Genomic DNA, 23,698 nt, shown 5'->3' with positions numbered 1-23,698 from the left:
TTTTTATTTGTCTATTAAAAATTTTATCCTGCCTTTCCTCCAAGGAACTCAGGGCAGTGTACCTTGTTCTGTGTCCCCCCATTTTTATCCTCACAACAACCCTGTGTGAGGTAGGTGAAGTTGAGAGAGGATGACTGACCTTCAGCACTGAGGCGCCATTTGTACTTTCCGGCATGGGCATGGCACTAAAATACCTTAGGCTATATCAGGGATGGGTTTATTTATCTATTTAGAGTATTTATATTCTGCCTTTCCAGAGTCCTGCCCTTAGTTCCTGTAAGAACATATAATAAAGCAAATAAGTGACAATTTGATGGCCTTCCTTGATGTCTGGAGTCTGAGGCAGGCAACCTCCTCCTGCCCAATAGCACCTTTTCTCTCTTTTGTAAGTGGCTCCTTATCCTTGTTAGGGTGACCAACCTCCAGGTGAGGCATGCAGATCTCCCAGAATTACAACTGATCTCTAGACAACACAGATCAGTTCCCCTGGAGGAAATGGCTGCTTTGGAGGGCAGACCCTATGGCAACGCATCCCTGCTGAGCTGCCTCCCCAAACTCCAACCTCCTCAGGTCCTGCCCCCAAATCTTCAGGAATTTCTCAGAATTGGTAGCCCTACTTGGTGTAGATAGTCAAGCAGCTCAGCCATCCAGCCAACCGATCACAAAAATCAAACGATTTGATGGGGCAGCTGAAAGGAATAGGCCAGTGGCCAAAAACTGAAGACTTGTTAAACATTTGTCCTAATGGCTGATAACTGTTGCTGGTGCTGAAGTACAGGCCAGGAAGGTTAGTACCCACTTAATGAAGCATTAAGTGCCTTTTGACCTATCTCAGTTGTGTGCATGTGTGAATGCCTGTGAGCTGACTCACACATCACTGGATTTCTAATCACTCGGCACTTGAGGATTCACAGCTGAGTGTGTGATCCGACTGACTCTTTTCTTAAGTATTTGGTTGGAGATACCAGGGGGAAAACAGAATGCTTGTAGCAATGTGGTGTCTATAGTAAGAGAATTTAAATCTGAGGTGGATCATACAAGCCGACTTGGTTACTTATTTTTGCAGCAAGCAAGGAATAAACATTGCACGTGTGAACTGGCAGTCCAAAATCTAAATCTGAGTGAGCAAGGGTCTGGAAGGGGGATTTAAACTCATTCTTTTGGTGTGGGTAAATGTATTCTATTTATAGGATGGTAACATTCCTCCATACACCATTATTTCAATAAATGCACATTTTGCACTGGATGACATGGGTTCTGGCCAATGTAAACACATGCTTCAGTAAATTTCTCACTGCTACCACCAGATTTCTTTATGTTTTTGCTGCAGCAGATTCATATGGCTGTCCCACTTGGATTTGTTACCATAGAGCTTTAGGCTTTCCAGAGGTAAAACATTCTTCTCACTTGTCACAGAGGGATTTAGCAGGCTTTCTTGGAGCAGAAATCTCACTTATGAACAGTTAGGTCTTTTGAATCCTTTAGAGCATCAGTGATATTGTTAAAAAAATTGAAGGGGGACAATTTAAAATGGTTTTCTAGACTCGCGTGAAAATTCCCTTTAGGATAGTTCTCACACATGTGAATGTATCACTTGCTTTTTTGTCTGCATGTAATTATTGCTCGTTCAATGACTGGCAGCCGAATGTGCAAGCCAACTTCATTGCAGCGATTGCGTTTGAGATATATATGCAAGGTCCAGCAGCTCATCTGGTTAGCACATACTTGGCTGCTTATTTTTGCAGCAAGCAAGGAATAAACTTTGCACGTGTGAACTGGCAGTCCAAAATCTAAATCTGAGTGAGCAAGGGTCTGGAAGAGGGATTTAAACTCAATCTTTTGGTGGTGCGGCCTATTCTGAAAAAGCCATCTTTGGACCCTGCTAACCTGTCCAGTTACCACCACCCAGTCTCGAACCTCCCATTTCTGGGTAAGATGATTGAGCGGGTGGTGGTGGAACATTCTGCAGGTGTTCCTGAAGGATTCTTCTGTCCTGGACCCATTCCAGTCCAGCTTCCGCCCTGGTTGCCCTCACAGATGACATCCACAGACAACTGGATAGAGGCAGGTCGGCACTACTAGTGTTGTTAGATCTCATGGCATTGTTTGATACAGTTGACTATGATCTGTTGACTCGTCGCCTTGTCGATGTAGGGATTTGTGGGGCTGCCTTGCAGTGGCTTGTCTCTTTTCTCCATGGTCAGGGACAGAGGGTTGCGCTGGGGGAGCAATTATTGCTTTGCCACTCCTTAGTGTGTGGGGACCCTTGGGGGGCAATACTCTCCCCAATGTTATTTATCATCTACATGCGTCCCCTTGCCCTGTTCATGTGGGGCCTCACGAACAGCTTGTTCGAGAACAGCAGATTAGGCTGTTCGTTGGTTTTTTCTGTTCGTAATGCTGTTCGTGCCAATGTCTAGTATCTCATGATGAACCTGCTTGTGTGGAACCAGACTTAGTTCATCACAGGATTGTAATAAATGCCTAAGGTTGCAAGTAAAATCATTAAAGAATCCAGTGGTCTCTTAAAGAGAACTGACTTGGTTGTGTTGTAAGCTTTTGTGGGGCAGAGCCCATTACATCAAGCCACAATAAATGTGTCATCTGGGAGTCATTAGACTCCTTGTTGTCTTTGCGGCCACAGATTAAGATGGTTTACTCCTTTGGAATTTATCACTGGGATGAGTAAGGATTGCCTCCCAACAAGCAGAAAATGGGAATGGGTTCTTGCCTGTATATATAGGAAGTCAGTGTGCCACAAATATTGGTATTAGTGGGTAGATGAGCTAGTAATTTGGGGGGGATTGGTAATTTTTGTTCAGGGATATGAATTTGTTTGATCTAGATAGATGTCGTTTCAGTTCTTCTCTGGCTTGGAATGTTGAATGAGATTCTGAGCATGCCAGCGCAGAGATCAGCAAAGTAGGCACCCTAAGCCAGCTGCTTACCCCTTACTCTCCAATAAAGCTCTCTGGTGAAGTTATGTAAACAAGAAAACAAACCTCTTTGTAGGCAGATGCACAATTCATTGCTGTTAACTCTTTAGATATTGTTGATTGCTGGGATCTAGGTGACTAGAACAGCCTGCCTAAGTACGCTAGTATTTGGTGTATCTCTTTTCTGCTTGGGTCTGTTCTCTTAATTGTTTTATAAACATACCTGTCATTGCCACCCCTGCCCAGTCCAAAGCCTCTCTTGCTCCCAAGTGTGTTCGTTTGGGTTGGCTACATTCCTAAGTGGCTGTAAGTGACGGTGGGTGTGAGATAGGAGAACCCAAACTGCAGTTCCCAGCCGGAGGACAATACAGTTATGCTGTGCAAGTGTATTGTGGCAACATTACAAGCGTGGAAGAGCACTCTGGGAAAACAGCCTTTTCTGAACATTTGCCAAGAAAGCTGCCTATCACTATTTTTTATTATATTGTATTCACTGGCAGTATGTGATGCATCAGTGAGAAAGTCAGGCTATAAATAAACAACAACAATAATAATAATGGATCAGGATCAAGACATGGAATAGGGGGCAGAGAATTGGTCGATCTGTTTGCAGCCTTTACTAATTATTAATATTATGTCAATTAGCTCTTCTGACAGTAACATCCAAAACAAATATTTGTCTTTTGATCCTGAAGTGTACTTTAAGTCCTAAACAGTGCAATCCTAAGAAGAGTCTCTGAAGTAACTCTTCTTAGGGTTGTACTGTAAATGGTGTTATTCCTGGCCTCGTCCTCCTCTAGATTTTTTTCATACTAAATGTTTTAGGCTGTTTTTATTCGCTGGCTGTTTTTTAATGGCTGTATTTTTAAAAGTGGGCTATTAATAGTTTATTTTAATGATTCGCATGCTGTTCTTATGGTTTTACCATATTTTACTTTGTGAGCTTCCTCAAGCAGGTCTCTGGGGAGGCAGCTTACGAAATTTCTAACTAAATAAATGTATAAAGAAGAAGAGAACTGGACAATTATCACAAAATCAAAGTGGTTAAATGCCATCCATGCATATCTAAAGTGCCATGCACAAGTGTTTTTTTAAAAGTTTTAAAATTAATAACTCTTTTAGAAATGCCCCACAGTTGCTTATCCAAACAGTCTCCATTTTAAAAATTCTCTGTTGATTATAGGTAGTAGGGTTGCCAGGTCCAGGTTGGAACGTACCTGGATATTTTGGGGGTGGTGCCTGGAGAGGGTGGGGTATGGGGAGGGGAGGGGCCACAGAATGGTATAATGCCATAGAGTCCATCCTCCAAAGCCACCATTTTCATCAGGGGAACTGGAGATAAGTTTTCATTTCGGGAGAGCTCCAGCCACCACCTGGAGGCTGGCAACCCTAATAGGTAACTGTCCAACTACAGCCATGGTAGTCTTTATTGAAACTGATTTTTAAAGAAAATTAAGTTGCACATCTTGGACCAGAGGGCTTGAACCCGTAGATCAGAATTCCAGTAGTATCTGATGAAGACGGTAATAACCTCTCTAAGTGAAAAATTATGGTTAGTCTAAAACAGGAGTCTGCAAAGAGGCAGCCACCAACACCTTTCCTGATACCTGCCAAGTGTTTTTAAAAACTGGAAGAGGTCAGGAAGGGCTTTTTGAGTTTCTGTGTTTAATATAATGCTGACAGTAGCTTTATTTAAATTGTTTTACCTGTGCCATTAGCTGGGTGATGTTTTAGAAAGGATTTGCTTCTGATCAAACACGATAGGGCTGCGCAGCTAGCTTAATGGACCTAACTGGGACTTCTATTGAAGGCATCCGATCTTCCCATTTTGAATGTAATAATTCAGGTGGAAGCTGATAACAAGATCAGATTTTGTTTACTTTTCAAAATGTTCCTATCAAAATCTGTCCAGAATCTCTCTCTTACTGTACACAAGGAGCTCTCACCAGCCCTTCAGCACCAGCTGTCATTGTTAAAAGTAACAGTGCATGTTAAAAAATGGCTGAGCTCATGGGGAAAGGAAATGCAGCAGCATTTCTCTCCTTTTTCTTTTGCATATACATGTTACAAAATGAAGACAGATACTGCCAGCTGAGGATTTCTTAGCTGGCTTAATATGTATATACTCATTTTGTATGTATGCAAGGAAATATTTTTAAACAACATGTTAATTTTAAAAGGCATTCCTCTGAGCAGAGCTTCAGCCTGAAATATTGAAAAGGAACTATCACAGTCTTTTGTAACGTCACTCCCTGATATTTTGTGGTTGGCTCTGCCTCCTGTAACGGCCATTTTGCAGTTGTATCAGAATTCCAAAGGTATCCTTGGTATAAAAAGGGTAACTTGATTTGCTGAAAATAACATCTTATTCCTGTATCCTTTCATCTCTGCCACTGCCGTCCTCCTTTTCCCCTTCACTGCAATCTGTGGTCTCAGTGGTCCACAACTTCATTACAACCTACCTAATAATGAAAGAAATGGGCGAGTTAACCAGTTTTATTACCTGCCTATTCAATCAAACACTGGAAACTGGCATCACACATTATATGAAAGGAAGTGTGCACGCGCGTGCGCGTGTGTAAAAGAGTGAGTTTGCATGTTTTATCATGCCATGCTTCTGATGTCCCATACAAGGAGGGGACATAGTACAATGTCAGAGCACTTGCTTTTCATGCTGAAGGTCCCAGATTCAGTCCGTAGCATCTCCAGTTAGACAGGATTAGAGGTGGGCACAAACCAAAATACAAGCTGAAGTTCGTCATGAACCGGGCTGGTTCATGGTTCACGAACCAGCGGTTCATGGGAACTCATTTCTCAAGAACTGTGACGAATTTTAGCCCGGTTAATTTGGTTCGTATTTTGGTTCATCATTGCAGACAGCCTGGCACCAATCAATCAGTTTCCTAGGCAACAGGGGGATGGTCTCTCTGCAGACCTTCTGTTGACCCGGAAGAGACATTTTCACAAACTGAACGGAGCAGTTTGAGAACCGGGGCAAGTTCGGAGTTTGTGAAAGGTGACGAACCATGAACCGCACGGTTCAGAATTTTCCCAGTTCGTACCCATCTCTAGACAGGATACATAACAGAGCTGGTCAAAGATCTTTGCCCAAGACTCTGGAAAACCATTATCTGTCAGAGTAGACAATTCTGAGCACAGAAGCATGGCAGGAAACATGGCAGATTCATATGTAAGGGTCTTTCCCATGTCCCCTATGGAGAAACACATGCATGTGCTCCTAATGCAAGCCCAGTGTTCATGCATCTCATTGTCAAGGGAACTGTCTAAGTTCTCCTTTTGGATGAGCTGCTGGAACTGTGGAAAGAAACTACATGTCATGGATTTGCACATTCTTCCTCATGCTTCTGCATCGCATGAGCTCAGAGATAGAAGGCAACAAAAAGTCATCTAATTCAACACCCACCATCACTCCAACAAAGGAGAACTGTCCGCCTCCAGTCCTCACAGGTCACCAAATGCAATCCAGATTCTAGCGAGCAAGAGTTATAGCAGGTGCAATTCCAAAAGAGGCTTGCAAAAGAAATAGCATTAGATGAGTTCAGCCCTAGGACAAAGCTAATCAACAAATGAAAACCAAATTCATTTGTGAGTCTTAAACTGCTTTTCAGCCCCTCTCCTGCTGGTGCTATGAAGGAAAAAAAAAACCCCAGAAAGGCAGTTTTAAAGACCAGGTTTCTGAATGGATTCATTAAGAATCGATGCAGCTTGATTTATAGTCATATTTCAGCTTCCTGTGCTTTATAATGCTCATGTGGTTTTGGCCCCATTCATTCAGTCCAGTGGAACCTTTTCTGTTTAATTGAAGGGCCTCTTCCTTCTCAGTTACTAACCATGACTAGGTGGTCATGATTTAAGATATCAAGAGAAAAAATGGAAAAAGAAAATTGTAGATATAATTTTAAAAGAACTAGACCAGTCACATGAGTAAATATGATTAGGTTAGATTAGATGACAGGGTTCAGTTTCTGCCAAGAGTCACCAGAGGTCCCTCCATCTGTTTTCAATATGATGGTTCAGAATCAGAATAAATGACATAGGGAAAGGATGACAGTTTCCATGAGCAGGTACAGAGTGCATTTTTCTCACCATAAATCCTTATACTTTTGGGAAACTAGACTAGAGCCAGTGTAGTACAGTAGTTTGTCAGACTAGTGGGATACCTAGGTTCGAATGTGTGGTCTGCTATGGAAACTTGTAGCATGAGGCCTTGGGCCACACGCACATTATCAGCCTAACCAACCTTGCAAGGTTGTTGCTGTGAGGTTGAAGTGGAGGAGAGAATGATGTTGTAAACCACTTTGGGGGTCTCCTAGAGAGAAACTTGGGCTATAAATGATGAAAATAAATAATGAATAAAATAGATACTGAACTCAGAGAGAATTGTTACCAGTTCAATTTGGCATTGCCATTCTAGAAATTAAGCAATAGATGGATGGAGAGATGGGTAAAAGGCGGCCTCAAGATTTTCTGTTGCTGTAAGTGGGACAGGGCCAGCCTCTCACAAATTGGGTATCTGCTTCAGACAAATTAGGGTAGTGGTAACAGTGTTGTGTTTAAACCAGGGAGAGCCAACTTTGAACCCACAGCAACACAGTTTCCTGGGCCTGACCTTGGCCTGGCCAGCCACTGTGCCTAATTTACCTCACAGAGTTGTTGTGAAGATAAAAGACCCGAGGAATGAGTATGCTGCTCTGACTTTTTAGAGGAAGGATGGCTGCCTGTACCTTTCAAGAAAACTGGAAGCGCAATGGAAGTATACAGGAAAAGAAAAAAAAGGCCTCCACAGCAAGTCCTTCTGAGTACTGTCTGCTGTCTTTTTTAGACAGGCGTCTAGTTTCAGTTTGATGGAGTGTCCACGCCCAGGCTCAATCATCACCCCTTACTGTGAAAACCTGGTGCCTCGTTTCTAAATGGGAATGTGTCCTGATATAACCGGTGCCAGTGCCAGTGTTTTCAGTGGGCCCTCCCTGTGCAGAATGTGCTGTTGGTCATTCAGCCCTTAGTACCACACTGGAACCATAGTTCAGGAACTGTTTTGTGAACTGCAGGGCTGTGAATCATGTGAATATTGAAATGACATTCATATTGGGAAAGCTGCATTTTTAAGAGGTTGCTAGTTTTTGCCTTCATAAAATGCTATTTGCATTAGAAAACGTAACCCTTAAATAGTGTTGCCAACCTCCAGGTGGGGCCTAGAGATCTCCTGGAATTATGACTTAACCCCAGACTGCAGAGATCAGTTCCCCTGGAGAAAATGGTTACTTTGGAAGCTGGGCTCTATGGCATTATACCCCACCGAAGTCCCTCCCCTCTCCAAGCTCTGACACCCCTCCAGGCTCCACCCCCCCAAATCTCCAGAAATTTCTCAACTTGGAGTTGGCAACTCTACCCTCAAATGTGTGTGTATGTAGCATGGGGGGACTCAGCAAACTCTTGAAAAAACTTCAGTGATTCTGAAAGATCATTTCCCCAATTTGTGGTGAGCATACCTATGCCATTGTGCCGCTAGAGCCATCCAGTCCTTAGGGGCACCTCCAGTCATGGCAACACAGGGAGCAGCTGTAGCACTCTGTGCAACCCCAGGGTGACCCCGCCCTCCCCGGGTGCCTGCAGAGGTTCACTGAATGTGGGAAGCTGCATATGCACTTTGGAGTGCATGTGAGGTTGGAACATGGCGAGATTCTGAATTTGGGGTTCTGATTGGGGGAAAAAAATCATCGGAACTGTTTTGTAGAGCTGGGATTACTGTTGTAAAACGTGCCCTTTCATGGTGCCCAAAATCTGTTGTTGGAGGCAGCTGCCAGATGCTGTCTCATTATTTTTAGATAGGCTTTTATGCATTGATGTGAGGCTTTATCTTACATTGTACTGCTAGTGAGCTATATAATTCATGCCTGCTTTTATTGGGACCCTTGCTGGAAGCTGTTTGCCTAAGAGAATTTTGCAGACAGAAATCCATTAAATAAATGTTGGGCCTGGCACTAGTGTGTTATGGTGGAGTTTGGGAAGCCGGACTTTCCAAGCCGGCAACTCCAGTTTCCAACTCTGAGTTGGGAAATTACTGGCAATTCGGGGGTGGAGCCTGGGGAGGATGAAGTTTGGGGAGAAGAGAGATCTCAAAGAGGTCTAATGCCATTGACTCCACCTCCAAAAGCAGCCATTTTCTCCTGGGGAACTGATCTACGTATTTTGAAGATGGGTTGTAATTCTAGATCTCCAGTTCCCACCTGGAGGTTGGCAGCCCTAAACAGACTTCAGTTGCAGGCTCAGGGTAAGGGGAGAGGCATTCTTCTCCATCTTTGTTCATGTGTTCCAGCTGCCTTTTAAGCATCTGAAACCAGTTATCGAGTTTTTGCTTAATTGCCTTTCCTTCAAACTAAACATATCCTGTTCCTTTCTCTGTCTCTCTCTCCCCCTCATTTGTCTGGCATTCTAAACTCTCTCCAATTTGTCAGCAGTGATAGGGGATGTAAAGGGGGGTGGCACGGGGTACCGGAGTCTTAATCATAAGAATTAATCCATCAAAGGATTCCTTCAATCCCCTCCCTTTTTTTTTTGGCTATAGCTTTGCACCTGGAGTTCACTGTCGTTTCATTGGGAAACAGTTTAAAATCATTTTCCCAATATGAAAATGGAGCAGAAGGATGTTTGTAGTGCTTAGTGAAAAGGGAGAGTCTTTCATAGTAACATAGGGCTGATCTTTCATAGTAACATAGGGCTGATCACTGAGAGATCTCTGTCTTTTGGTGCTACACCTCTGAAGATGCCAGCCACAGCTGCTGGCGAAACGTCAGGAACTACAATGCCAAGACCACGGCAATACAGCCCGGAAAACCCACAACAGCCATAGGGCTGATCTGCTAAACCCTTTTGGTGTATCAAAGTACAAAACCTAAGCAGTTCCTGGTGAAGCTGTAAACACATTTCTGGTAAGCGTGCCTTCATTAAATGTGCTGTGTAAGGCTTGGGAGGACATATCTATTGGCAACAGGCAGCCCTGAACTCTGGGTCATTGGTACACAGCCAATAATGCTTCCCTGCTGTACCACTCTTGCCCAGTTTTCACAAATATCTGCACAACAATTGCTCCTCAGGTGCTCACACAGTACTTAGGGAAAGGCTGTGGCTCAGTGTTACGGTGCATGATCTCCAGCTCGGTTTGCCAACCTCCAGATGGGAAAACATACAATCTAAATAGACCAATTTATTACAAACAATATCCACAATAAATAAGTATTGGATGACCGAATGGTCCAGTTATAACGACCATAGGTGTGTCCTTGTGAAGTCTTTAACTTTGTCTTTTCCTCTTGTAGGTACAGCGAGATGAGGAACAAAAAATGGCTCCGTCCATCTCTGGTAAGTAAATAGAGCTATTAATTTCTTAGATGTGTTCTCGTCACAGGTGGCAACTTCGTATTAGGGGACAAAGCCTAAATGACCCGACAAGGGGCTGGCTAATTATATGCTTGTTTCATGGTAACACTTCATCAGGAGTTGTGTAAAGAGACCACCATTTATCTACAATATAAATAAATAGTAAAGAAATCCAAAGCTCAATTGTGTGTTCATTCACAAACCTACAGAACAATATCCATCAATTCCAATTGTGAAATTGCCATCTGTGAAGAGAACACATCTAGGAAATTAATAGCTCTATATATTTACCAGAGATGGACGGAGCCATTGGCGTAATCCCCACTGGCGTAATGATGTCACTTCCAGGAATGATGTCATCATGCCTGGGGCAGGGAAGCTCCCAACCTTCACAGGGGCCTCCTGGGCCTGTTCCCTGCGGCCTTTCTATCCCCACCCCTGGACGGGTGAGTGATGGCAGGGGATAGAGGCTGGGAGCAGGGAATCCCCTCACCCCAGCCTGGGGATTGGCAGCCCTACAGAGATCAGTTCCCCTAGAGAAAGTGGCTGCTTTGGAAGGTGGTCTATACAGCATTATACCCCACTGAGGTCCCTCCTGTCCCCAAACCTCTCTCTCCTGGGCTCCACCTCCTAAATCTCCAGGAATTTCCCAACCTGGAGTTGGTAACCTTATCTTGGCGCCATTTGAAATTGGCTGGAGGAAGGCCTAAAATCCCCTATTTCCATGTGCCACAGTCACCACAATCTGCTAATGAGTTAGAAACCATAGACATCAATCCTATGTTGTATTGGATTCCTGCTAATGTCTTTGTGAACTTGCATCTATTTACCCTTCTGAGGGGTTATTTACCCTATGGCATTGTTCATGGAAATGTTCCTGATATTGACTGTACTAATCTCACACTGTGTAATCCATCTTGAGTCTCAGTGGGAAAGGTTGACTATAAATGACATAAATAATAAAATAAACACATGTGCCAGGTAGGGTTGCCAGTGCCGCACTGGGGGTGGGGAATCCCTTGCTCCCACCCTTCACTTCCTATCCCTGCTTACCTGGCCAGCAGGGGGAGAACATGTCTCCCAGGGCAGCATGTGACCTGCGTGATGACATCACTTCCTGAATGTGTCGTCATCACACAGGCTGGGAGCGTGCATGCTGTGTGTGCACGCAAACAGGGGAGACATAAGGTAGATGCAGGGCCTCCAATCTCCTTCCTGGGGGTGGGCGGGGGGGCCTGGCATCCCTAGTGCCAGGGAAGTGAATTCCAAACAAGTCCTACAATCCATCTCATTAACAGAACCTGGACATGTGGGGGGCATGAGGATTTTGTAATGTGTGAATTGGCTACAAGTGTCTCCTTCTGGACTCTTCCCCTTTCCCTCATCCATATGGATCATACCTTTTCTGCCCCCTCCCACCTCCTTCAGCTGCTATATTCTTGGCTCTTGCCTTCTTTTTTCTCACGCCCCTGCAAATCTACCCATTCTGCCCTAGTTACTCCGCTGCTTTTCTGCCTATCCTGTACCTCTGTATCTATCCTGTATCTCTTTGCACTTCTGAGGGGTTACATACTTTCCTGTGAGGCTTGCCAGGGTAATTCTACACTGAATTTCCTGTCCATGCAGATTATAGAAGGTTCATTATGGATGGCTAATTGATGAGTGGGATGGATCAGGAATCTCCCCTCCCTCTTTGTTTCTTGAGGCAGGTAATGCAAGCACACTTACCAGCTTCCTAACAATATGAAACATCATTCTAGTTTTAACTGTATAGAGTTGAAGGTGCTCAGCAATAAGCAAGAGGAAAAAAATAAGGCAGTAACTTCCTGTTTTTGACTAGAACAAAAGAGGAGAAGCCAGCTATTGGTAGGAATTGGTAGTTGGTGCAAGTACAGGTGGGACAGAAATGCCAAAAGTGGTGGAAAGGTGTGACCAGGTAGATATGCAGGTAATATTGAGAATATAATTACTAACTTCAACCAACCTCTCTTTCTGGCAGGAGGGTGAAGGGGAGCTACTATACATGCTAGTTTTTCTGATAGTACCTAATAACAAATAAACGGCCATAACAGCTCTTAAAAGGACTTAGATATGGGAAAACATAGAAAAGATCAGGCTGGGATGAATGTCTGGGGATGGATCATGTGTAATAACAGAATGAACTCAGCACTGCAAGCTTTTGCATAGATTGCCGCTAAAACTGGAGCTGATCAGTCAATGTCAATGAAAAACTCATTCCACCTCTCTGTGATGCCAGAGCAGCTGTAGCCAATTGTAGGCCCAGAGGCTTCATAATCAGTACAAAATTCCTTAGTGCATTCAGTTATAAGGAATGCTGAAGAGGATTCCAGACAGCAGAGAGTTTGCTTTTTAAGAAGTAGGCATTGTGCAATGAAGAATCTACATTATCTGAAGAAATACCATGCTTTACCCTTCCTCCAAAAATTCTGCAACCCACAAATCCAAAACAATACATTCAATAGCAACCTGCAGCTTCAATGAAATATAGAGCAATCTTTTCAAAGGGTTAAGAACACAGAATGCAATACAAACATGTTGTGAGCAAAGAAATTGCCCACAACATGTTGCAAAGAAATGTGGTGACTGGAATAATTAATTGAGAAATTCCCCTTTCCTGTTGAAATCTCTCACTCACTGTAAGGTCATATGTTATTGAGCACACCGGTTTCCCCATCCCCTCTATTTTGCTTTGAATGGTGCCCAGAAGTGTATTAAGTCCTTCAAAACAGGTATCCTATTATATAAAAGGCAAGCCATACTGGTGACAACTCCAGAGGGTGCCACCACGGCAGGAAGGCCAGGCAAGACGGTCCATCTCTCTGGAGGACGCTCTGTTTTCTAGAGCCCATTTTTTAAAAAACCGGCCTGGTTGCTAGTAAGACACATAATAGGTTTTCATCAGTTAAGTACTAGTTTCACATTTTTTTCTCTAAAATTGGGGATTAGCGGCATGCATCATTGGCACTTGGGGAGGGAGAGGGAGAGAATGGATAGACAACTGCAAATAATTATCCTGCTTAATCTACAATGCTTTGTAATATCAAAATGTCAAAAGTTATAGCAACCAAAATAAAAGGCTCAACTTCAGATCAAAGATAATACTACAGGTGTCCGAATTCTATATTCTTGGGGGGGGGCACTCTGTTCTCCATAGAATATTCCAGAGGTTGGAACCATATTTTGTTATAGTAATTGACCTCTCACCAGATAGTTAAGATCTTCCCAGTTATGGAGTAGCGGCATTACATACAATTATGCATGTTTACATATTATGTTACATATTATATACATGAGGCATATAAGAGAGAAATGCAATATTAAGATGTAGCTTTGAAAACATTTATCTGTTCTTACACTAGTGGACTGACGTTTTACCGTTCATTGATTTGGGAATGCTGTCAATGAACAGCTAAAATTTGTCAATCGGACCAGATTCGGACTGCGGGTTGCCATTTGCCCATCCCTGCACTAATATTGCAATCCCAAGAACACTTTTCTGTGAGTAAGCCTCTTTGAATGGATTTGAGTAGAGTTTTGGGTAGAACTGCTAGGGGTTGCTTCAATATAGTAAATGAAGGCGGTGGAGAATGCCATCAAGTCATACTTGACTTATGGCGACCCTTGGTGGGGTTTTCATGGCAATAGGCTAACAGAGGTCATTTGCCATTGGCTGCCACTGCAACCCTGGCCTTTATTGGAGGTCTCCCATCCAATTACTGACAAGGCCGACCCTGCTTAGCTTTTGAAATCTGATGAGATTGGGCTTGCCTGGGCTATCCATGCCAGAGCCTAGTAAATGTTACAAAACAGATAATTAAAAACACTGTTAGATCAATGCCAGGTTTATATAAGATTTCTTTCAGGGCAATTCTAGCAGAAAAATACCTAAGTGGATATATATGATAGAAAGATGAGAGGCATGACTACAGAATATTAATTTTTTTAGAAAAATCTATCTGGATTTCAACGGGTGAGCTACAGTCTCTCACTGACAGTTCAGTCTGTAGATGAACACCTTGACTTCAATCATGCTGGACACATGCAAGATACCCACCCAACAAACTTTGCTGATCTTGCCAAATTTATATTAGCTCCCCATGAAATTCTTACAGGTGCTTTGCCTCAGCAGGCTCCTCCAAATTTATTTCCAACTGATTTTTGGTTGGAATTCAGAGGAAGCTCTGGACAGCAACCAGTATTAAGTGTTTTACAAGCCCTCCATTTCTCAGATGGACATGCTTACAGTATCCCAGATCTCAGACCAAAGAGCATTGCCCCCTTCTTCTGTCAGTATCCCTTAACTCTGCATTAGTTTCTCTGCCTTCAGTGACCTGCAGCTTGTAGTTGGATATTGAGCAACTGTTGCACTATACCAGTCATTGGCCATAATACTGTTTTATCCACATAGGAAAAGCCAGAGCTGTTTTTCAGCTGGAATGCGGTGGAACGGAGTTCTGGCACCTCTTGAAAATGGTCACATGGCTGGTGGCCCCGCCCCCTGATCTCCAGACAAAGGGGAGATTAATCTAAACTCACCTCTGTCTGGAGATCAGGGGGCAGGGCCACCAGCCATGTGACCATTTTCACCGAGGGCAATTTAAACTTTAAAAAACTCCCCCCTTGTTCCAGCAGACCCAAAGTGATGTCATTGTGCAGTCCTGGGAACGTGCGCGCACTTTGCGCATGTACATGTGGTCCCAGGGGCATTACCTCCCACCAAGAGTTGCCCCCTGTGCTGGCAACCCACTGAGTTCCACCACCTCTTTTCCCAGAAAAAAAGCCCTGGGAAAAGCTAATTGTGAAAGATTGCCATAGAACCTCATTAGTGCCATTATCCAATGATGTGTGGATTTAGTCTTGCTCTGCCCCAAAGACCAGAATAGGGACAATATGTTACCAGAGACAGGCAAACTCTCCTTTGAAACTGGTGTGTCAAAGCAGAGGACAATTTTTACACCTTTTAAAATTGTCTAGAAGAGGGAATTTCCACAGTAGTTGCTTTTCTCCTCTCTTCTGGGCAAGCAGCACAAGGGCTGGCACCAGGTTTAATAAGCCCAGGAGAAGATGCCCTCCTGCGCCAGCTCCATTCAGAACGACATCCTATTATATAAGTCACCCCACACACTCCCTCCTGGAGGAGAGAGCAGGGCATCACGCTTTCACATTCCCTGCCAGCGCTGTCAAAGCTAAAAGAGTTGTACCCCATTCCCTCCAGGCACTTCTCCCAGTATGAAATGAGAGATTGCCTGCAATGCCACAGGGGCCTCTGGGGTGATCTCCCATTTCTCGGGGTGGGGGTGGGGAATGGACCAGGCATCTTAGGTCAGCCATGGGACTTCTGCCCGCCTGCAAACCTCATCGTGCCAATCTTTGACCTAAGCCTGGGCCGCACTGACTAACATTTCCTCTTCTACACATCTATTAAATGTTTGAGGTCACTCACTTTGTTGCCTCTGATCACTGTAATGGACATGGATGGCAGTTGCCTACAAACCAGAGCAGGGGGATTTCAGGTGTGGGACAGGTTTCCTAGAAGTCAGTTGAAAATAACTGCCTTGTTAAGTTCGTCGAACAGTGGCTGAACAGGTGCAGATGAAGCTGGTGTGTGCTGTATGTGTCCTCCCAAAGCTTTATGGAGTATCTACCAATGATTCTGCTTTGGAACTGCTTCCACTCTGCACTGCTTCCAATCCATTCCTTTTTTCAAGCTGTAAATAAACAGATTTTGACACGGACGCTGTAAAACTCTGGCACTCTCCTCTGAAGGAAACTGGAAAGGCTGCCCAGAACTTCCCACTGCTGAAAGTACAGAGGGCAAGATGACAACGCCGCGTCCTCTTGGCAAAGGGAATGACAACAGTTCTCTCGTCTGGGGGCCGCAGCAGAAGGCTGACAAATCGGGCAGATTTTTGGACTAGCGATTAGAAGTTTCAAGTGAGGAAAAAATTGCTGCCAGTGATAGGTTTACCTCTACAGAAAAAACCACCCAGCTGTGGCTGAAACTTTATCTAGCTACCTGGCATTGCAAGGAAATCTCTCTACTGCCACAAGATTTGTCAAGGCTAACCAGGTCAGGAGGCAGATGCCCCAGGTGGTAATCTCTGAGTGCCCTTAAGGGGTAGAACATTACTGACTATTTTACTGGTGGTGGATAGGGTTGCCAACAGGCTGGGGCGGGGTGGTGGTGGGGAGTCCTGCCTCTTTAATAGAGGCCTAGGGCCGTTTTCACACTGCTTACCTTCCCTCGCAATGACCCATAACATCGCACAAAAACCGCGGAAGATCGCATTTTCTCGTGAGAGATTTGCGCAACATCACACGCATGTTTGGAAGGGGGCAGCTGAAGCATTTCATGGCTTGGAGGTAAATAATCCTCTCTACAGGCAGTTGGCAACCATAGTGGTGGAGTCGGTCATCGCTAGGACTTCTTGCTTCATGTATCAAAATGCCTTGGGCTGATCCCAAGCCCAGTTGCGTTATTACTATGTTTATACCGCAAAATGTTCCTTAAAAACCAACATTCTACAAACATCTGCATTTTATTAGAGCTTCCTTAGGAATGCCAGTTTTTTAAAAAAAAACAGGTTTTTTTTAAGCCACCTGTTCCTTATTTTTAAACAGAATATCAAAGCCAGGCAATGGAAAACTTGGCATGGATTTGCATTAAATAACACAAGCAAATGAACAACAGACAGCCCACTGTTCTGTTTTTTGGGGAGGACTGGTGGTAGCCCAGATTTTCACACTGGAGGTTAGAAAATAAATCCAGAGTGGAGCATGTACTGTTTGTATGTAAGGGTTATATGTGCGTGTTGTGGGGGAAATCAAGGGTATGGATTTTCCTGCGGATGAGAAATCTAGTATATTAAAATCAAAAAGAGTCCAGTAGCACCTTTAAGACTAACCAATTTTATTGTAGCATAAGCTTTCGAGAATCAAGTTCTCTTCGTCAGATGCATCTGATGCATCTGACGAAGAGAACTTGATTCTCGAAAGCTTATGCTACAATAAAATTGGTTAGTCTTAAAGGTGCTACTGGACTCTTTTTGATTTTGCTACCACAGACTAACACGGCTAACTCCTCTGCAGCTAGTATATTAAGCCACCTTTTGTTTTTAAAAACAAGTTTCTAAACCTGGGACTGAGCTCACAGGTGCTATGGCAAAGCTTGGCAAAGCCCTTAGCTCATATTTAATGGCCACAAACAATTTAATGCAGTGACCTAAATGCAGCTGTATGAGAAAAGTGCTACAAAATAAATCTCTGTTTCCAAATCAACAGCAAGAAAAAGGTACATGTGGAGGGGTGGGGGATTGAGTAATAGAACCAAAAAATTAATCTTTACATGGTTAGATTTTTGCAAAGCCCCATCTAATTTATAGTTTATTGCATGAAGAGAGCAGGAGCAAGAAAAGAGCCTCTTGCCAGAATGGAGTAGGAAAAGTTCATTGAACGGCAAAATTAAGTCAAATTCTCCCAAAAGAAAGGGAAGATGGGTACAAAAATGGTCGGATGTGTGCGTGAATAGGTTTTTTTTCAATAAGGCAAGCTGTCTTGATCCAAGCCTGCACAAAAACCAACCCCCACCGCCATCAAATTCATGGGGAACGCCAGAGTACCGAGGGACATGTACTCTGCACAAACTCCGGGGTGCTCTTTTCTTCCAGCTGCTTTGCTTGTGTATAGGGCCATAGCTGGCTTTCCTCTGTTCTTCAAATGGAACCCACCATATCTGGAATTAAAAGCCTTTTGAAAAAATTAGGTGGGTCAGAACTTTAGTTGGGTCAGGGCCCCCACTGCCCCAGCCATGACTACTGTCCTGGGAAAAATAGTTCTATGTAATAAAGAAGACTCAACCACTGGACCGATCCTGAATCCATGAACGATCACCAGGCTGAAAATTGTACTTTTGTTGTGTTTCTCTATTGTAGCCTATACATCAGGGGTATTCTGTTACATTCTATATTCAATTATACTATATCAGTGTACAGCAGGAGTCTGGAAAATATGCTAGCAGAAGCACAGAGATTATCCTTCATTAGCAGGCGATAATCAGGGCATCAGCATTCTGCATTGCAAGATCTTGGCTAAGTCTGGCATTGCTAACAGGTTCCAGAGTGGGTGGGACTGAATTGTGGTGAGGCCAAGCCCTGGGCAGGTGGGGAGGAAGAGAGACAGAAAGCAAGTGTGTATATTTTTGGAGGGGTAAAGAGATGAGAGGGAAAGGATGCTGTGTTTGGGATGCACATTTACAAGGAGATGCGTATCAATGGACGCAGGGCTTAAGAACTGGAGGGAGATCACATTTACTCAGTTCTGTTGTGGGGGAAGGTCCCACGCTTGTTGATCTTGTATATGCTGGTAGTCCCTTTCTAGCCACTATGGTTGCTTTTGCATGATGACAATTCTCCACAGAGCTCTCATTACTGCTGCAAATGAAGAGACATTTGTAGTGGCCATGAAGCATCCCCGTTGCCATTTCTCCTACATTTTATTTGTCTCAGCTCCCTGCAGCTGCCATTCTTCCCCTGCACCACCAGAGCTATTTGAGGGGCTTAACCCGCATAAATATTTTGAAAAATATTGTAAATATTTTGAAAAAGAGCCCAAAAAACAAGCAAGGGGGGAGGCAGGAAGCTGAGTCAAGGAAAATGACACCAAATGTGGGTAGGAAGTGCAAAGATGTGTACTTTCCTGTCCACACGGGATGCAAACACACTTTGACTACAGTCTTTCTCAAAATATCATCTCAAACAAGGTCTGGAGAAAATAGTAGCAAAAGAGGGGAAAAACTGGCTAGTGGATGATTTAGGGGACAATTGCACATAGATGCTCAATTTTTTAAAAGCCTGCTTCAGTTTGAATGCCAGACTAGAACACAACTGCCCTGTGGAAACAACCCTGTGTTCCCCTATGAACGGTGCAAGTCATTCCTTATGCTATTTCACATTAATTGTATCAAATGGAAACCTGGCAACAGGAACTGGGCCGCCAGTGACCACAAGAACAACAGTGGGAGAAGTGTGAGTGGGGGGTGGTAATGGTGATGGAGCAAGGAAGAAAAGGAAAGAGGGGGGCATTCAGCAGAATGGTCACAGTGGCTGGGCATGCTGGCCGTTGCCTGTGGGTCACCTGTGGAGGGAAAGGTTGCAGGTTGTCCCATGTGTATATCTAAGAGAGTAGGGAGAGGAAGAGAGGCGAGAGAAAAAGGGAAATGGGGGAGTTGGTCAGATGTATGGTTACCTCCAGGCAGCTCTGCAGGTCCACAGGTCGCCCGTTGCTCCTCTATATCCTCCACCCAGAGTCTTTTGTAGCAGAATTTCCAAAGGCCGTAGTGGGCCGCCTCGCAGATGGCTGTGTGGTTCTGCTTGTAGGTATTGAGTTCCACCCAGAATTCCGTGCCCACAGCCAACACCGTCAGAGTCATCCCCACAATGGCCACAAAGAAGGCCAGCTTGATCTTCCCCTCTTGCTCATCGGTCAGTATCTTGCGCCTCTTGCCCCCAGCCCGCGTGCGCATTGCCATACGCTGTTCCTCATCTTGAAGGAAAAAATTAGGCCACATCATAGCCCCTTCCCTACCCCTTCTTTGAGGCCCTCTATTTTGTCTCAGAAATAGCTTGACCCCACCCCAGTTCGTAAGTCCCCCAAGCTGTGTGCTTCGTGTTCTTTGAGGGCTCCCCTCAGCTCCTCTTGGGTCTTATCTAGGTCGCTGTGCTGCAAGCAGTGCTGAGAAGTTTTTCTCTCCCTTTCTCTCTCTCTCCCCACCCCTACCTCCCCACCCAATGCCCCGGCTTGACAGGGTGAGGCAGGGATGGAACGGCAGCAACCTCACACCCCCACGGTGGCCTTGGCAAATATGTGGAGCACCTGTTACCGTTCCTCATCCATTGCCTAGGCGATAAGGGTTATTTTAAGGCTGCGGGGTGCATAGACAGTCTGGATGTGTGTGCGCGAGTCTGACGGTTTTAAAGATGCAGAGACCCAAACTGAAAACGCCCTTCTCACTTCAGCAACGAGGAAGGAGAACTTTTGCATCCGCTTCCCATAGTGCCCCCTGGAGGGTCTGGAACAGCCAAAGGCATTCCTCTCCTTCAGAGATGAGCATGGTCCTAACGTACATGCTGTGCCTCTTCCAAAAGTCCCCCTGCCTTAGCAGCATTTGTGCATGTCACACAAACAAAAATGTGCATAACAGAGTAGAGATGTGCTTCATAGTGTTCTGGGTGAAAATATGCCAAGTCCCTCCCTCCCTCCCCCCGCTCCTGTGCATTAGCTGGCATGCCTGAGAAAGTTGATTATAACGCTTCTAAGCACACTGAAGTTCTGTAAAAGCAATAATTCAATTTATTTCCAAGCAAGTGTAATATTACCCCCTTGTTCTGAAATGGCAGTCATTAATCTTGCCCTGGCAATGAATTCATTTGGTAGCTTTAGATCCAGCTATGATCTCTTGGCCAGCCTTGGTTCTGTTTAGAATATGAGGGACTTTTTTAGGTTCATGTCAGGGAGGATTACTGAGGTAAACTTATGTAGGGCTGCAATCACACTAAAGAATGCTATGTAAATACTAACTATTAAAGTAGATTAGAAGCCAATGTGGTGTAAATTGTTGGACCAGGACAGGAGAGACCTGGGTCTGAATTAGCCGTGAGGCAACTTTGAACCTGCCTAATCTACCTCAGAAGATTGTTGTGTGGTGAAAACAGAGGAGGTGAGAACAATGGGATACCATCTTGCTTTGGATGAAGAGTTGGATAAAAATGTAATAGGTAAGTGCCAAATACATGGTGTGTGTATGTGTGTCTTGGAATATGACTGTACCCTTTTTAGCTTTGTAGAGCGTTAAAGTTGTTGTTAATCTGAATTAAGAAATACCTTCCATCAGAGATCATTTTGGTCTGTAGTAGCTGACAGCACATTTCTCTCGTTTGTGTTTGGAGTCTTCAGAGACGGCATAACACAGGTATTGTGATGACGAAGAAAGAAGAAATCCTCTTCAGGCTGGAGGTCTGGTTAGAGAACAGCATCTTGGATTCCAGCCTGTGTGTGTGCCTCTGCATTCTGTCATCGTGCCTACTGTTCAAAACCTGAGAAGATGGCATTATTCTGGCTTTTTTGAAGGTCTTGCAGTTGCTTGGCAACAGCACTGGGGCACGTGTCCCTTGGCTGCCTATAAGCCCCTTCTGTTGGCTGCTGGCAGGAAGATTTCCCTAGAAAACCGGGGCTTGGAAGAGGATAGAGGAAGATGCTGGAGCATCAGAATCCAGGACTGAAGATGTTATGTAAAATTTGTGGAGGGCGAAGCGGCGACTTGAGGACGTTCATCCATGCAGTTACAAACAGGCCGGAGCATCTGGTGCCAGTGTCCCTGCAAGGGTGGGGGTGGGTGGGAAGCAGGACGAGCTGAGCGCTCGGCAGAAACTGATCCGGGAAAGAGCTGGTTTATCTTTTTTTAATTTTTTTTTAAAAAATAATTTTTTATTGAATGGGTTAACATACATTCCTCTAAAATATACAATTTCATTTACCCTTCAAATTAATATATATGCCCCCCATCCCTTCCCCCTTCCCCTTTTCCCCTTTTGACTTCCAACAGCACTAGAACCCCTTTATTTCTTATCATTACCTCTATTCACACTGTAATCCCTATTATCAAAGATAAAGTTCATATGTATAAGAGCTGGTTTATCTTGAAAGGAGAAATTTTGGAATTTTAGGGGGTTTAGGATTGCCAGCACCAGGTTGTGAAATTCGTGGAGATTTGGGGATGGACTTTGAGGAAGGTGCCGTTTGGGCATGAGAGGGAACTCAGCAGGATTTAATGCAATAGAGTCCAACCTCCAAAGCAGCCATTTTCTCCAGGGGAACTGATCTCTGTTTGGAAATCAGTTGTGATTTGAGGATATCTCCAGTCCCCACCTGGAGGTTGGCAACGCTAGGAAGGATAGAGGTGGAGGGGTTGGATCAGCATGGGGCACTGTTTCAAGCAGTCAGATGCAGGTTAAGACCATGTGTGGTACTTCTGGGGAAAATGCCAAATGGAGCACTCTTTCCTTTTCCTTATGAATCTATTAACAGCCCCAATGAGGGTCACATTCTGAGCCTAGAGGGCCTGTGAAGCCTTAGCATAAATTCCTGTTTGTTGCCCTAGCTGCTAGGAACAAGCTATTATTTGTGCCATAAAGTTAGTACTGCAGCTTACACCATCTAATCTTATACAGGTTTATGGCATTATGAACAATACGGGACCCATAAAGTTTTGCAGGAGAAAGGGAAATCTGATTTCCAACTTTCTTCTTCCCTTTCCCTTCTCCTAGTCACTATCCCAGCCCCCTACCCCAGTCAGGAGATAGATAGATAGATCGAAACAATTTTAGATGCCTCTGCAAACTTGGGGGTTCCCCGGTATTTTTGGAGCCCAAAGTTGTAGTCACTTTGGGTTCCCATTGGGGAGAACAGTGAGGTATAAATGAAGTAAATAAATAAGATATAAAGATACTGTAATCATAGGAGACACATCTCAATCCTAAGGGCCACTGTGGTGGTGATGTCGAGTCACTGACATAATAGCAGTGACGTTAGTCATTTCCCTATGGATTTTCTTTCGCGGGGGGTGGGGTGGGGTGGAGTAGCACATGCTCTTCCAGAAGGCTCGGACCACACATTGAGTGTACCCAAGTCCATAGCAACTCTGGCAACACCCACCAATCAAGTGGCAGCACCAAACGATGTTCCTCTGAATGGCACGCACAGGTGCAGGCAACCACTGGCTGCTGCTGTAGCTGCTTGATGCCACTTCCTCCATAGCACACTAGAGGATGGGGGGCGGGGCAGCAACAGCACAACCCCAACAGAGGTACATGGCTTGAATGTCCTGTCATAGCCCACAGGGGAAGGGCACCCACATACCAGACAGGGTGCACATTTGTCCTGTCAAGGGTCTGACTGGTAGCAAAACCACTGTCCACACACAACCATCCTTGCTCCAAGCTTTTGGCTTATCCCTTTAATCTTCATTCACCTTAAGGACATGTACCTGTATTTATCCGATGCAGCTCTCCCCTTCTAGTATCTCCTTTCCCTGGTCCCATTGGTCCCCCCCCTATTTTAGATGGTAAGCTCCTTAGAGGCGGGTAACCCTCTCTTTTATGCAACTATAGTAAAGTTAGGAAAGTGTTAACTAGTTGGACAATTAATGGCTGCATGTTCTAACATCTACCATTCTTTTACCCGTTTCCCACTAACTGCTGAATTTGAAGGTTGCCTGGTTGTAGCCTGAATAAAAAAAATTCCTAATAAATAACCATAACTGTGAGTACCTGTTTCCAGGTGTAATAATA

The 23,698-nt window shown here is 44.4% G+C and overlaps 1 protein-coding gene across 1 annotated transcript in view; it reads right to left on the bottom strand.

Moving 5' to 3' along the window:
- CACNG6 (calcium voltage-gated channel auxiliary subunit gamma 6) overlaps positions 1-20,092 on the bottom strand; it is a 32,032-nt gene extending 11,940 nt beyond the window's left edge. Inside the window, exon 1 of the mRNA XM_054993148.1 lies at positions 19,599-20,092. Within this exon, the coding sequence (XP_054849123.1) occupies positions 19,599-19,923 (325 nt within the window). The 5' untranslated portion in view covers positions 19,924-20,092. The remainder of the gene's footprint in view (positions 1-19,598) is intronic.
- Between the last annotated feature and the right edge of the window lie 3,606 nt (positions 20,093-23,698).

Source organism: Eublepharis macularius, chromosome 12, assembly GCF_028583425.1.
Source record: "Eublepharis macularius isolate TG4126 chromosome 12, MPM_Emac_v1.0, whole genome shotgun sequence".
NCBI lineage: Eukaryota > Metazoa > Chordata > Lepidosauria > Squamata > Eublepharidae > Eublepharis > Eublepharis macularius.
This window is presented reverse-complemented; position numbering and strand designations above follow the sequence as displayed.